Source organism: Myotis lucifugus, unplaced genomic scaffold (genome assembly GCF_000147115.1).
Source record: "Myotis lucifugus unplaced genomic scaffold, Myoluc2.0 scaffold_3, whole genome shotgun sequence".
Lineage (NCBI taxonomy): Eukaryota > Metazoa > Chordata > Mammalia > Chiroptera > Vespertilionidae > Myotis > Myotis lucifugus.
The window spans coordinates 30,047,532-30,059,632 of NW_005871051.1; the positions used below are offsets into that span (position 1 = coordinate 30,047,532).

The 12,101-nt window shown below is 51.8% G+C and overlaps 1 protein-coding gene across 1 annotated transcript; it reads left to right on the plus strand.

Annotated features, from left to right (window-relative positions):
- The first annotated feature begins 278 nt into the window (after nt 1-278).
- On the plus strand, nt 279-11,329 carry ACKR3 (atypical chemokine receptor 3). The gene is made up of 2 exons (XM_006082688.3): nt 279-436; nt 9,450-11,329. Exon 2 carries the CDS (start codon nt 9,476-9,478, stop codon nt 10,562-10,564), a length of 1,089 nt encoding a protein of 362 aa, XP_006082750.1. The 5' UTR covers nt 279-436; nt 9,450-9,475; the 3' UTR covers nt 10,565-11,329.
- Nucleotides 11,330-12,101: the final 772 nt, after the last annotated feature.

Consider the following 12,101-nt stretch of genomic DNA (forward strand, 5'->3'; position numbering starts at 1 on the left):
CACTAAGGCTTCTTCGCAGTTTTTCTTCTGCTGACACATTTCCCCCATGGGGCCTGGACCTTGTGGCTTCATTACACTTTGCAAATGAAGGAAGGCGGGGGTTTTCCAAGAGTGCGCTGGTGTGGAGGAGCTTTGCTGGAAGCAGCAGACCGGGCTTTACAAAGAGGGGTGTGTGTGCGTGCATGCATGCATGTGTGTCTGCATTTGTATTGGGGGTGGGGGTGGGGGTGGCACGGGGAGGGAGGGAGGGAGGGAGGGAGGAAGATGTGGATTACAAAGCTGCCATCTAGAGGCGCCTTCCTGCAGTGTATATAATGTGAGTCTGCAGCCTTGGAGCTCACAGTTCCTCCAAACTGCTCAGCCCCAAAGGCAGGCAGGGAGCGTAGGAGCCAGGGTAGGAGCCAGGAGAGCGAGCCCTCAGTGAGAGACAGCGGAGGTAAGGAAACTGCTCCCTCTTCACCCGGTGGGAAGGAGGGGAGGCGGCGGCGGGCAGGGTTTCTGCTCCTAAGCGGAGTGGTTTGTCAGAGGCTTCTTTCTCAGGGCTGTGATGGGTGCTTGCGATCGCGCAGGTCTGCCTTCTGAGAGCCCGGCTGCTTGTCGCATGGCTGCGTCGCTCAGGGTGCCTACCACCGCGGGGAGGGGAGGGGGGCACCTCTCCCTGCAGAGAGTGAAAAAGGCAGTTTTCTTAGGTCACTGGTGGAAGGAACTTCCGTGTGTTGGTTGGGTTTGGGAATCTGGTGTTTATTTGCTGCTGTGGGGACTTCAGCTCCAGTACGCTGGGGACTTGGGGAGACTGCAGGCTGTTCACTCTGCTTCTCAAAGTTGGCACAAGGGTCCGCTTGGCACCCCGCTTCCCTTCTGGTATATCAACTGCCAAACAGAATCGGCAGTCCACGTGCAGTCCCAGAAAGATGTACACTTTGTTCAGAGGCACCCTGAAGTGGAGCAGAAAACTGCTGAGAATCTCGGATGGTCCCGAGTGCATCTGCATTCAGTGCCGTGGGGGACCACTGGGTCCCGGGAGCCAGGGAGCTCTGCGGCTAAATGTGACACAGGGCCCTGCCTTCTGGTCTCCTAACGGCATCCTTGCTCATCTAACCTGAGCATTTCTTGTTCTCTCAGAAGGTTAGTCCAACTTCAGTTGGCGAAAAGAGTCACAAGTCTAGGATTTTGTCATGTAAATATACTCTTCAGGTAAAACATAAATTTTGCTCGGTTTTGTTAGTATGCTCAAATATTGAGGGGGCATCTGAGAATAACAACTTTGGAGTGAGGGCAAAGATGGGTGGTTAACTATGACTTGTAATTTCCAGACGGAATGAGAAGTTGTAAAAGTCAGACTGACTGTCTCCCTTGTTCTTTTCTCTTCCCTTCCCTTTCCTTTTATTTTCTTCCTTTCTTTTCTTTCTCTCTTTCTCATGATTCATTTGATCACAACAGAATAATTACATTTTCCAGAAGTGGAAGTCACCCCCCAAATGGTTTACAGCCTTTTGAAGGTATTTGGTGCAGGGACACCCCCTGAAACTTCACTCTGCAAAGTCTCAATGTGATAACTTTTCCTTCTCTTTTTAAACACAGATGCTGCCTTTGTGTGCCTTTATTTATGCCAGGAAAATGCCAGATCAAATAGGCTTGCTTAGAAAAGAAAGTGGAGGCTGCTGGTGTCTGTGCTGAACTGTCTGTAGATTTTTAATGGATAAAGCGGTGCCTTCCTTCCACCAGCATGCGCTTCCCGACGCTCAGCCTTCTCTGAGGCAGAGTTGCACACGGAGCTCTAGCTTGGAAACAATTCACTCTTTTTCCCCCTGTCTCTGCCATAAACACTCCAGTGTACACACAACTGCTAAGCTTGAGGCCACAACCTCCTGGGGGTAGGAGGGGTGGGGAGTGGAAAAGCAAAAGAAAAATTGAGAAAAAATGCAGGTGGAAAGGCAAAAGAAAATTGGAAAGTGCCTATTTTGCTGCCCATGTGATTTTTTTAAAGGGCAGCACATCACAATCACAGTTTAAAGAAAGTTCTGGAAAGGATAGCCGAGGCAGCATGCCTGTGCTTAAAGGGAGTTGGGACTCTGGAGGTGAGGTCATGCCCTGTTAACAGCAAGTCCTGAGAGAATGGAGAAGGTATTATGGTTTCTAGTCAGGCCCAGAACAGGCCAAGTATAGACTTTCTGAATTGAAGAAAAAAAAAAAAGCCAAACAAAAAAAACTATTTACGCAGGAACAGTGGCTTTTTGTGTGATTATTCTAGTTATGGAGGTTCCTGTTTTCCAGGCGACACCAGGGAAGTTGGTGGCAGTTTCTCAAACCTGAGGCCGAGAGTCATTCTAAACCCTGAGAGTAACCGACGGGAAGAAAAACAACCTTAACGATTCCAGGGCGAGATTTTCCCCAGTGATTTTGCAGAACACGAGCAGAATTGGGAGCTGAAAAGTATTTGCACTTTTAAATTAGGCAACTGAGAAACTTAATTTTACTCTTGGGAACAAAAATGGTACTAGAATGCCTTCCAAGTGGGCAGGTGCAATTTAGAAACTGTACTTAAAGTCCAGAAAATTATAGCTCCAGGACACATATTTGCTATTAAAATCATGACAAGCAAAAAAAAAAAAAAAGGAAAAAGAAACAGGGATGGTTCTCTAATCTGGACTACCTGAATGCTCTCTGCAGGGGTATTGCATGCTTTTTAATGTAAGAATCTACTAATTTAGAATTGGAAGGGGGGGCATTATTGCTTCGTTATTAAAGTGATGGGGGAATTTGCATAATTTTGTAGCCAAAATTTTGCTGAGCCAGGAGTAGGTTTGGAAGCTGACCTGTGTTTTCCAAGTGCCCGAAGGGTGGAGAGCTGTGACTGTCCCAGGTGGCCTTGACCTGCTATTGGCTAAGGGGCAGCGTGGGGACCTTTTGTGGGGATCTGTCTCAGTTTGAATAGAAGAGCCTGAGATTGTGGAGCATTCTCCTGGGAGCCCCATTGTGTGTGCCGGGCGCCGTGAGTGGCTCAGCCTGGCTGACCTCCTGCTGCCCGGACCCAGTCCTAAGCTGGGTGGGAATTAGGGCTCTAGTTACACTCGGCCAACCCAGGCGGCAGCCTTTGTGACGTGGGGCCTCTGGGTCTGCCTTGCTGGGTGCAACTCCACTTCCCTGTCGGGCAGCTGAGCACAGCAGGCCAGATTGGGTTTCTGGATGTGGGGTTCATTTTATCTCCCAGTACTTAAGTGGATGAGGGTGCCCCCAGAGTTAACATGATGTATGACTGAGGACCCCTGGAATAGGTGGCCTGTACCTGAATTAGGGTATGGCCTTTTCTTTCCTTCTTTTTCTCTCTCTATTATTTTTCCAGTTCTCAAGTGATTCAGAGCAGTTCTTTACTTGTGTAGACTATGGTCACTCAGGGTCACTCTGTGTGTGTGTGTGTGTGTGTGTGTGTGTGTGTGTGTGTGTGTGTGGTCCAGTCGGCACTGTCCTCTGTTTGTTGGGACTGGGGGACAGACCGCCGCAGTGAGCTCTGGCCACAGGAGCTGCTGGGGCTGAAGCCTTCTGGACTGCCCCATAGATTTACTGCGGGATTGGTAACAAAAATCTCCAAAATGAAAACCAAACCTGTCATGTGCAGCTGCCTAATGGTTCTCTAGGCCCAGCGGATCCTCCTCATCTAGGCGCCGTTTAGAGGGGTGGGCCTTTACGCAGGCCCGAGCACGGTTCCCCCGGATAAAGTCCCTGGAGGAGTTGGGAGAGGGGTAGCTGGCCCCTTCTGCCCTGCCTCAGTCTCCAGGTGATCGCCTCTGGGGACAACACTGAGTTGCTCCCCAAACTTCAGTTCTGGGAGGACACCGTCCCAAATCGCAGGAAGCTGTTACAGAAGGTCCCCGTAGGCAGAGGTCCTGAAAGGGCCAGAGGGCCAGGGGCCCCTGTGACTGAGAGGTGCCCGAGACCCTGCCTGGCCTGCCTTATCTTACCTGCCCCACTGGAGACTGGGAGCGCCTTCCTCCCCGAGGTGTCCTGCCTCCAGCCTGCTCCGCACCCTGCCACCACAAGCCTACCCGGTTTGTGTCACCTCCATCCTCAGAAGCCTTCTCTGCACCAAAGCCACTCGCTTGCTCAAAACCCTTGTGTCTTCTGCAGGGACGGGCCCAGCCTGACCCCTCACCCCCACCAAGTCCTGATTCTTGCCTCCAGCTATTCAGCCGGGTTCACTGACCCTCTCCTTTCTCCTTGAAGGCCCCACAGGCCTCAGGAGTGGAAATCCCTCACCTCCTGCCCCAGGGCGGCCCCGACCTCTGCTTCCTGACCCTCTGGTGAGCTGGTGAGCCCTTGGGGGCAGGGCGGTGACCATGCTGGCTCGCTGTGCCCCAGCGTACAGCCCCCACGGAGGAGGCTCCACAAACATTTAGGGGCATGAAAAGGGGGGATGGTATCTCCGCTCAGTGGGGATTTCAGAACAATTGCTTCTGGATGCCCATCTCCAGTGATGGCCTCAGATCTCTGGTCTCAGTGGGGCTTGATGAACTACTGATTCATTGACTATTGATTCATTGAACATCTACTTTGGGCCAGGCGACTTTGCAGGCGTGTCTGAGGATGAATGATGTCGTGGCAGGAGAAACGTAAACCAGGCCAGGACGCAGCATGGAGATGCCGGCCTGGGTGGGAGGAGGCCGGAGAAGCAGGGGACACGTTATTTGGGATGGGAGGGGCTGAGGGGTTAGTCGGGAAGGGTCTGTTGGTCTGTGATGGGAAATTGCAAACATATTGAAGATGATTTAGGTGAACACTAGCCAGACCCTGAACACTTGGCAGTCCCTCCTGGAGGGAGTGACTGTTGGCCGAGAAGGGACAGTTTACTGCAGGACAAATCGCCACCCCGTGGGGACGCTAAGCTTGGAGGCCTCTGATTCTGGCTTGCCCCCAGCCCCCCCGGGTGAGCTTAGGCAAAGCATTTGGATGCAGCTGAATACCTCAGGCCACTGGCTGCTGCTCACTGGTTGCCAAGGATACTTGGTGGGAGAATAATGAGCCTGAGAAGTGAGAGGCACGTCCCCAGGGACGTCCTTGTGGGACAGAGAGGAGCCCTTCCACCATGTGGGACATCAGTAGTAGACGAAGCCCTTGCAGACCCCAGACAGGGAGGGTGGCAGATGCTGGCCCTCTGCAGGCCCAGGACGAGCCACTGTCCCTTGGGGCAGATGTGCCATGTGTCCAAGTGCAGGTGTGGGACGGGGACTTCGTGGGCTCTAGGCGACTCGTGAGATAAAACACGGGAAGTGTCGGGAAAGAGGGAAGGGACAGCGACCTTACTGCTCTCTGTTCTCACTTGGGTGTCTGTGGTCCAGAAACATGGAATGTGAACCTTTAATGTTTTCTGAAACATCCATGCCTCTATTAAAATTTATGTAATTATTTTATTTTTCAATTACCGTTGACATCCAATATTATATGAGTTCCAGGTGTACAGCACGGTGGTTAGACATTTATATAACATATGAAGTGATCCCCCCAATAAGTCTAGTAACCACCTGGCACCATCCACAGTTATTACAATATTATTGACTATATTCCCTGTGCTGTACTTTATATCCTCATGACTGTTTTGTAGCTGCCAATTCATAGTTTTTAATTAAAATTTACATAATTCTTAATGTCAGGTTTCAAATAATACAGAGGTTTATAGTGTCAAAAGTGCAATCCCCGCTTTGTCCTCTCGCTCCACCCTCCTTGGCCAAAGTTTTATACGTAATGTGATTGTTCTTGTGCCTTTAAGCACAGACATTTAAATATAAAAACACACATAAGGTTTGCCCCTTTTTACACGAAAGAGAGCGTGCTCTGTGTATGTGTGCGGATCTGAACAGCATAGTAACTTTCTACATTCATAAGAGTCGGTCACCTCACAGCTAAATTATATTCCACAGTGGATACGCCGGATTTATTGAACCATTTCTCCATTGATTGGCATTTTTGTCTTCAGATTTTACTAGCATGTAACCTGCACGCCAATAAACGTTCTTGCGTGTACACTTGGGAACATGCGAATCTTTCGAGAGGAGGAATGTGTGCACTATGAGGTCATGGAACTGGAAACATCTTTTATTCTATGCCCGTATTTTTCCTCCTCTCAGGAACACCTGACAGCCTAAGTGCCTGCAGTGGGGCTCATGCCCTGGCCCCTCTTTGGTGTGGGCTCAGAGTCACAGGGTGCAGGCAATGGGTAGCTTTGACTGACACCATGAAGTTGTTCCTAAACTTCAGCCCCAAGAATGGCTGGTTCATTCTGAGGCTGGTAAGGGCGTCACCTCCAGGTCCTGGTGGTTACCAGCCCCACCACGGCCTCCCAGCAAAGCAGACCAGCTGCACTGGCCAGTGCAGAGGCGCTCACACGTGTACACCAGGGCTCTCAGCTCTGTGTCCTGGACAAGGGGCCCCCTGCTTTGGCTGGAGCGGAGCAGAGATGCCGTGCAGGTGGTCAGGGAGCTCACGTGGCCACAGGGGGTTCAGTAGATGCTCCTTCCCTTCCTGCACCCTCAGACTTTGCTGGGCACTTAGTGGCCAGGCCTTAAACAGGCATCTGCGTAGACAGTTCATCGTCTGTGTTTCATGCCTTTGTTCATATTAGGCTCTGAGAGCCTCCCTTGTTAAAACGGAAGCCGATGATTTAGGCAGATTCTGTTCTCTGGTGGGGTCCACGCTGTCAGTGTAATGGCATGAAATGAGCCTGCCCTGCCCCCCCACCCCCCCCACCCCAGGCCTCCCAGACACACGCTCAGCACCCGGGCCTTGCTGAGAGTGCACACCACACAACGGGGCCAAATCATAGTCTTTTCTCCTGACACAACCCTGGCTCCCCACACTTAATGCATGAAAAATATCGAGATGGCAAAGGCTGAGCGATTGGGTGGCATTTCCCCTCCCGGTTTCCCATTTGACTCTGCGGAGGATCCGATGGCTGTGCTGTTTCCCACCTCCTTTCTCTGTGTTTCCCTTCCTGCTCTGACCACCAGAGCCTTCTGCGGCGGAGGTGGGGGCACTGTGGTTCCCAGAAGAAGGCACGTGGGCCTTTGGCTTCACCTCCTGGGCTAATTGGTGATCAGTAATCAGTGATCAATGATCAGTGATCAGCAGGGCAGCTGAACTTCACAGTCCACCCACTGCTGGACGATCCCCACTGTGCCACCCGGGAGAGGACGGCTGCGGGGAAGTGTGCCTGGTCACGAGTGACCATGGTCACTGCATCAGCCTTTCACTGCCCATCAGGCAGAGGCAGGAAACCCTCTGGCAGCAGTGAGAGGTGCAGGGGAATGGAGGGGCCCAGAAGGACGCATTTGCCTGCTGATTTCCTGGGGACCGCACACAAGAGGCAGGTGTCCCCTGATTTTGTACCCCTGCCCCTGAGTAGGTCCGTCTGTCCATGCCTGAGTGAGCTGGGTATCTCCTGAGGTGAAGAAAGACATGGGGGAACTTGGCATCTGCTCAGGCTAACAAAGGCCCCTGTGATGGGCCCAGACCCCAGGATTTATGGCTGTGGCCGAGGCCTTGTAGGCTGTGCCAATGCGGACGGAGAAGGAGCCCCAGCCAGGCACCAGCCAGTGGCTTTCCGGTCCCAGGACCCCACCCACCTCTGTCTGGCTGCCTGGCTGTGGCTTGTCCGAGCTCCTCCATCAGCAGTGGGACACTGAGACCTGGGTAGGTCACCTGGAGGGGAACCAACTGCCTCTTACAGCCCAACAGGGGAGAACTCCCAGAAGCCCGCAGGCAGCCTCTGGTGACTGTGATTCAAGGGTAGGTTGCCTGCCCCGGGTTTTGAGGCTGAGGAGCCAGCTCGTCCGGGGAGGCAGCAGAAAGTCTCATTTCTCAGGGACTCTGTCCATTTATCCCGGAGGTGAACCGACTGCGCGTCTTCGTGTGAGCTCCTGCATGTCTCCATGGCGGGGACACAGATTACTTTGCCTGGAAGAGTCAGCTTCAAATATGCAGCAAGAACTAAGCCAGGGTATGCTTTTCACTAAAGGGAGGGGGAGGGCAGAGAGAAGTTTTAGTGAGCATGTGCTAAGTGTTAGATTCTGCTTTAGGGTCTTTAGTTCCAAGGCACCGGTGTCCTGAGAAGTAGTGGGAGAACAGGTTAACTTGTCTCAAGTTAATATTAACTAGTGAGGAGCCAGAATCCCATCCCAGGAGGGCGGGGCGGGGGGGAGAGAGGAGGTCTGTTCTCAGGGGGGAGCTTTTCCCAGCTATCTCTTCATACCGTTAGCATGGCCACTAGGGCACTGACCCACGAACGGACCATTGACTTCCCTCCCGGGGAGTTGTCATGTGTGACCTGGAGTCCACTTGGCAAATAAACTTGACTTGGTCAGTTATTACCTGGGTCAGGTGAGAAGGAAGCACCAGCACCTAACCCTCACCACGGCCCGTGCTTATTTTCATTTTACGTCTCCTCTCATAGTCACGCGGACCCAGGGCCGTGCCATGGAAGGATTTCAGGGCCCTGGGGGGGACAGGGCAGTGGTAGAAGACAGGCCCTGGCAGCTCCCAGGGCTGATGAATTCCTGGAGGAATCATTGCCAAGCACAGTGGTATCTTGGGCTGGATCCTCCGTGGGTGCTACATGGGGACAATTCAGAGTTGGCCTCACGTCAGGTCAGCGGGAAAGACAAGTTGAGAAACTCGTCGGCCCCTCCAGGAAGGCAGCCGGCGGTGATTTTTGTGCTTAGGGTCTTGGCACACATTGCTCTTGAAGCAACTGGGCAGATAAAACATGGGAAGCCAGGCGCTGGCCCAGCGCTTGAGGCAGCTGCTTGGGCGCCCTGGGTTGGGAATCACACAGCAACACCAGAGTCTGCGGGCCTGGAGCTCGGTCAGGCTGCAGGGTGCTCGGCATGCTGACCACGTTTCCAGGGGTCTACACGTCTGCAGACGGGGGCGGCAGGAGACCTGGGTTTGTGTGCTGATTTTGCAGACGGGTGAAAAGCACCAGTCCCATTTTTAATGCAAATTTGGAAGAGAATCTGAATCAATTTCATTGAGATACCAGAGCAGGGCACTGGTAAGGAACAGATCAATTCTGCCATTTTTGGGGGGTGTAGGTGAAACGCCTCCACTGTCCACTGAGAGCCAGCCGGCCATCCGCATCAGCTGCCTGACATTTCTCTGGCCCCTGGATTGTGCTGATTTCATACCCTGGGCACAGCCAGGCTGGCGATGTCTTACAAACACAGCCGTGGAAAGATAAAGCAAGCACTGTGTCTTTGAGCACCATGTGGCTTTAGATTCTGGGTGTGTTTGATTTCGTTTTGCGGGGTTCTGCTATGGTTGTTTTCTTTAAAAATTCTACAGCACTGGAGTGAAACAGTTGCGTGTACGGGTGCTGAAAAAGCATTTTGACTGAAACTTGAATGTTTCCTAACGAAGCGATTTTTCTCTTCCATCATTTTGGTTTGATTTTTTTCGTGCAGGCCACTTGATCGCTGCCCTCGACACCATGGATTTGCATCTGTTCGACTACTCAGAACCAGGGAACTTCTCTGACATCAGCTGGCCATGCAACAGCAGCGACTGCATCGTGGTCGACACCATGACGTGCCCCAACATGGCCAACAAGAGCGTTCTGCTCTACACGCTGTCCTTCATCTACATCTTCATCTTCGTGATCGGCATGATTGCCAACTCTGTGGTGGTCTGGGTGAACATCCAGGCCAAGACCACTGGCTATGACACGCACTGCTACATCTTAAACCTGGCCATCGCCGACCTGTGGGTGGTGGTCACCATCCCGGTCTGGGTGGTCAGCCTTGTGCAGCATAACCAGTGGCCCATGGGTGAGCTCACTTGTAAGGTCTCTCACCTCATCTTCTCCATCAACCTCTTTGGCAGCATCTTCTTCCTCACCTGCATGAGTGTGGACCGCTACCTGTCCATCACCTACTTCACCAACACCTCGAGCCACAGGAAGAAGGTGGTTCGTCGTGTCGTCTGTGTCCTCGTGTGGCTGCTGGCTTTCTGCGTGTCCCTGCCCGACACCTACTACCTGAAGACTGTCACGTCCGCATCCAACAACGAGACCTACTGCCGGTCCTTCTACCCCGAGCACAGCGTCAAGGAGTGGCTGATCAGCATGGAGCTGATGTCTGTGGTCTTGGGCTTTGTCATTCCTTTCTGCATCATCGCCGTCTTCTACTTCCTGCTGGCCCGAGCCCTCTCGGCCTCCGGCGACCAGGAGACGCACAGCAGCCGGAAGATCATCTTCTCCTACGTGGTGGTCTTCCTGGTGTGCTGGCTGCCCTACCATGTCGTGGTGCTCCTGGACGTCTGCTCCATCCTGCACTACATCCCCTTCACCTGCCAGCTGGAGAACTTCCTCTTCTCGGCTCTACACATCACACAGTGCCTGTCCCTGGTGCACTGCTGTGTCAACCCTGTGCTCTACAGCTTCATCAACCGCAACTACAGGTACGAGCTGATGAAGGCCTTCATCTTCAAGTACTCGGCCAAAACAGGCCTCACCAAACTCATCGACGCCTCCCGGGTGTCGGAAACAGAGTACTCCGCTTTGGAGCAAAACACCAAGTGAGGCCCAGTCTCGGGATGCGTGTGCTTGCTTTCAGCAGGGCTCCCAGCTGCCTGGGGGCTTAAGACAGGAGCAGCGTGCCGAGGGGGAGGCGTGCCACTGTGCTTCCTCCCCGCCTCTCTCATGCCTGCGTGGCCGTCACGTGACTGTGACCCCGACAGTGCATCCTGCCGGGCTGTGCCACCAGCTGATGCCACTTGTCAAAGCTGGTGGCCGGAGGGGCCTGCCTGCACTTCTGTACAGTAGGACTCTCTGTGTTTCCTGAAGGTTTTCTATGGTGATTTGTATTTAAATGCTAAAACTTTATTTTCTCACTCTTGGCATACCTTATAAATGTATCAGAAAGTTTAAATATTTTAAATGCTGTATGGGAAGTATAACGCTGACATGTAATCGTGTTGTAGTTTTAATTAGCCTGACTTCGGTTTTGACGATGGATGACGTTGACTGTTAGCTGTTGTGAAATTATATATAAATATATAAATATATACATCTATGCCAGCCTCGGCGGAAGTGTTTTATTTACGACAGTTTTCTATCTGGGTGGCGCTTTGTACTGGCATGAGGTGTGCGACGAGAACTGCCCTGTAATGCAGTTTCTGACATTAATCGTATCTGTAAACTTATATTGAAATAAAACAAACAAAAAAAAGCAAAACTGTTCAGGCTTCAACGCTGTGCATAAAGCAAACGGCGTAGGTCAGAGAATTCGCTCAACCTGTAAGTTATTGTTTTAAAAATAAAGATCATTTTGTTTTTCCTAAAAAAGGCATTTAAGTCTGTTTTAAAAGCATGTTTGGCATTTAGGTGGCATGTATGATAATAACTTACAAAGACACACAGCATATACAGGTCAACATATAATGAATATGTTTTTAAAAGAGAGTACTACCATAAAGGCACAACACCAAATGATGCCAACTTGGGTGAAATGGTATATAGAAAAAACATTTGAATGCATTGAATTTTTTAAAAAATTTATTTAAATTTCACATAACATGTTTGAAGGAGGGGAGGTGGCTGGGAGGTGCAGCTGTCCAGACAAAGTTGGTACCAGAAAGTTCCCAACTGCTCTCGGCCCGAAAGGTTCAGGACGCAGCACTCCCAGGTCCCCAGGGCTACACATCACGGCCCTTGAATCTTCCTTGCTAGGGTTCTGTGACTTAAAGCCTTATTTCCTTCCTCTGTTCAGGAAAATCTCTTCATTTAAAGACTATCCCATCAATGACCTTGTTCTTGAGGCCATGCAATGACTGAGTTACCAAATCAACCTACATAGCTAGTTAGAAAGAGCACAGAATGGCCGATTCGGCTGAGCCCTCACCAACTGGACACGGGCCACAGCAGTGGCAGAGACATCGGCCGCAGGTTCGTCTGGGCAGGAGCTCAGAGAAGGCCTGGCTCGCCAATGCTCCCTTATCACATCCAGGGTGACGGGACCGATTTGCACAGAGAGCAGCTATCTGCCCACGCAGAGGTGGCCTGGGACCAGGAGCTGTGAATGCGCACCGAATGGGGTGAGGGAATAGCTGTTGGCTGC

What these genes read in the sequence shown, in the direction of transcription:
- ACKR3 (XM_006082688.3), top strand. Translation starts at nt 9,476, where the DNA reads ATGGATTTGCATCTGTTCGACTACTCAGAACCAGGGAACTTCTCTGAC.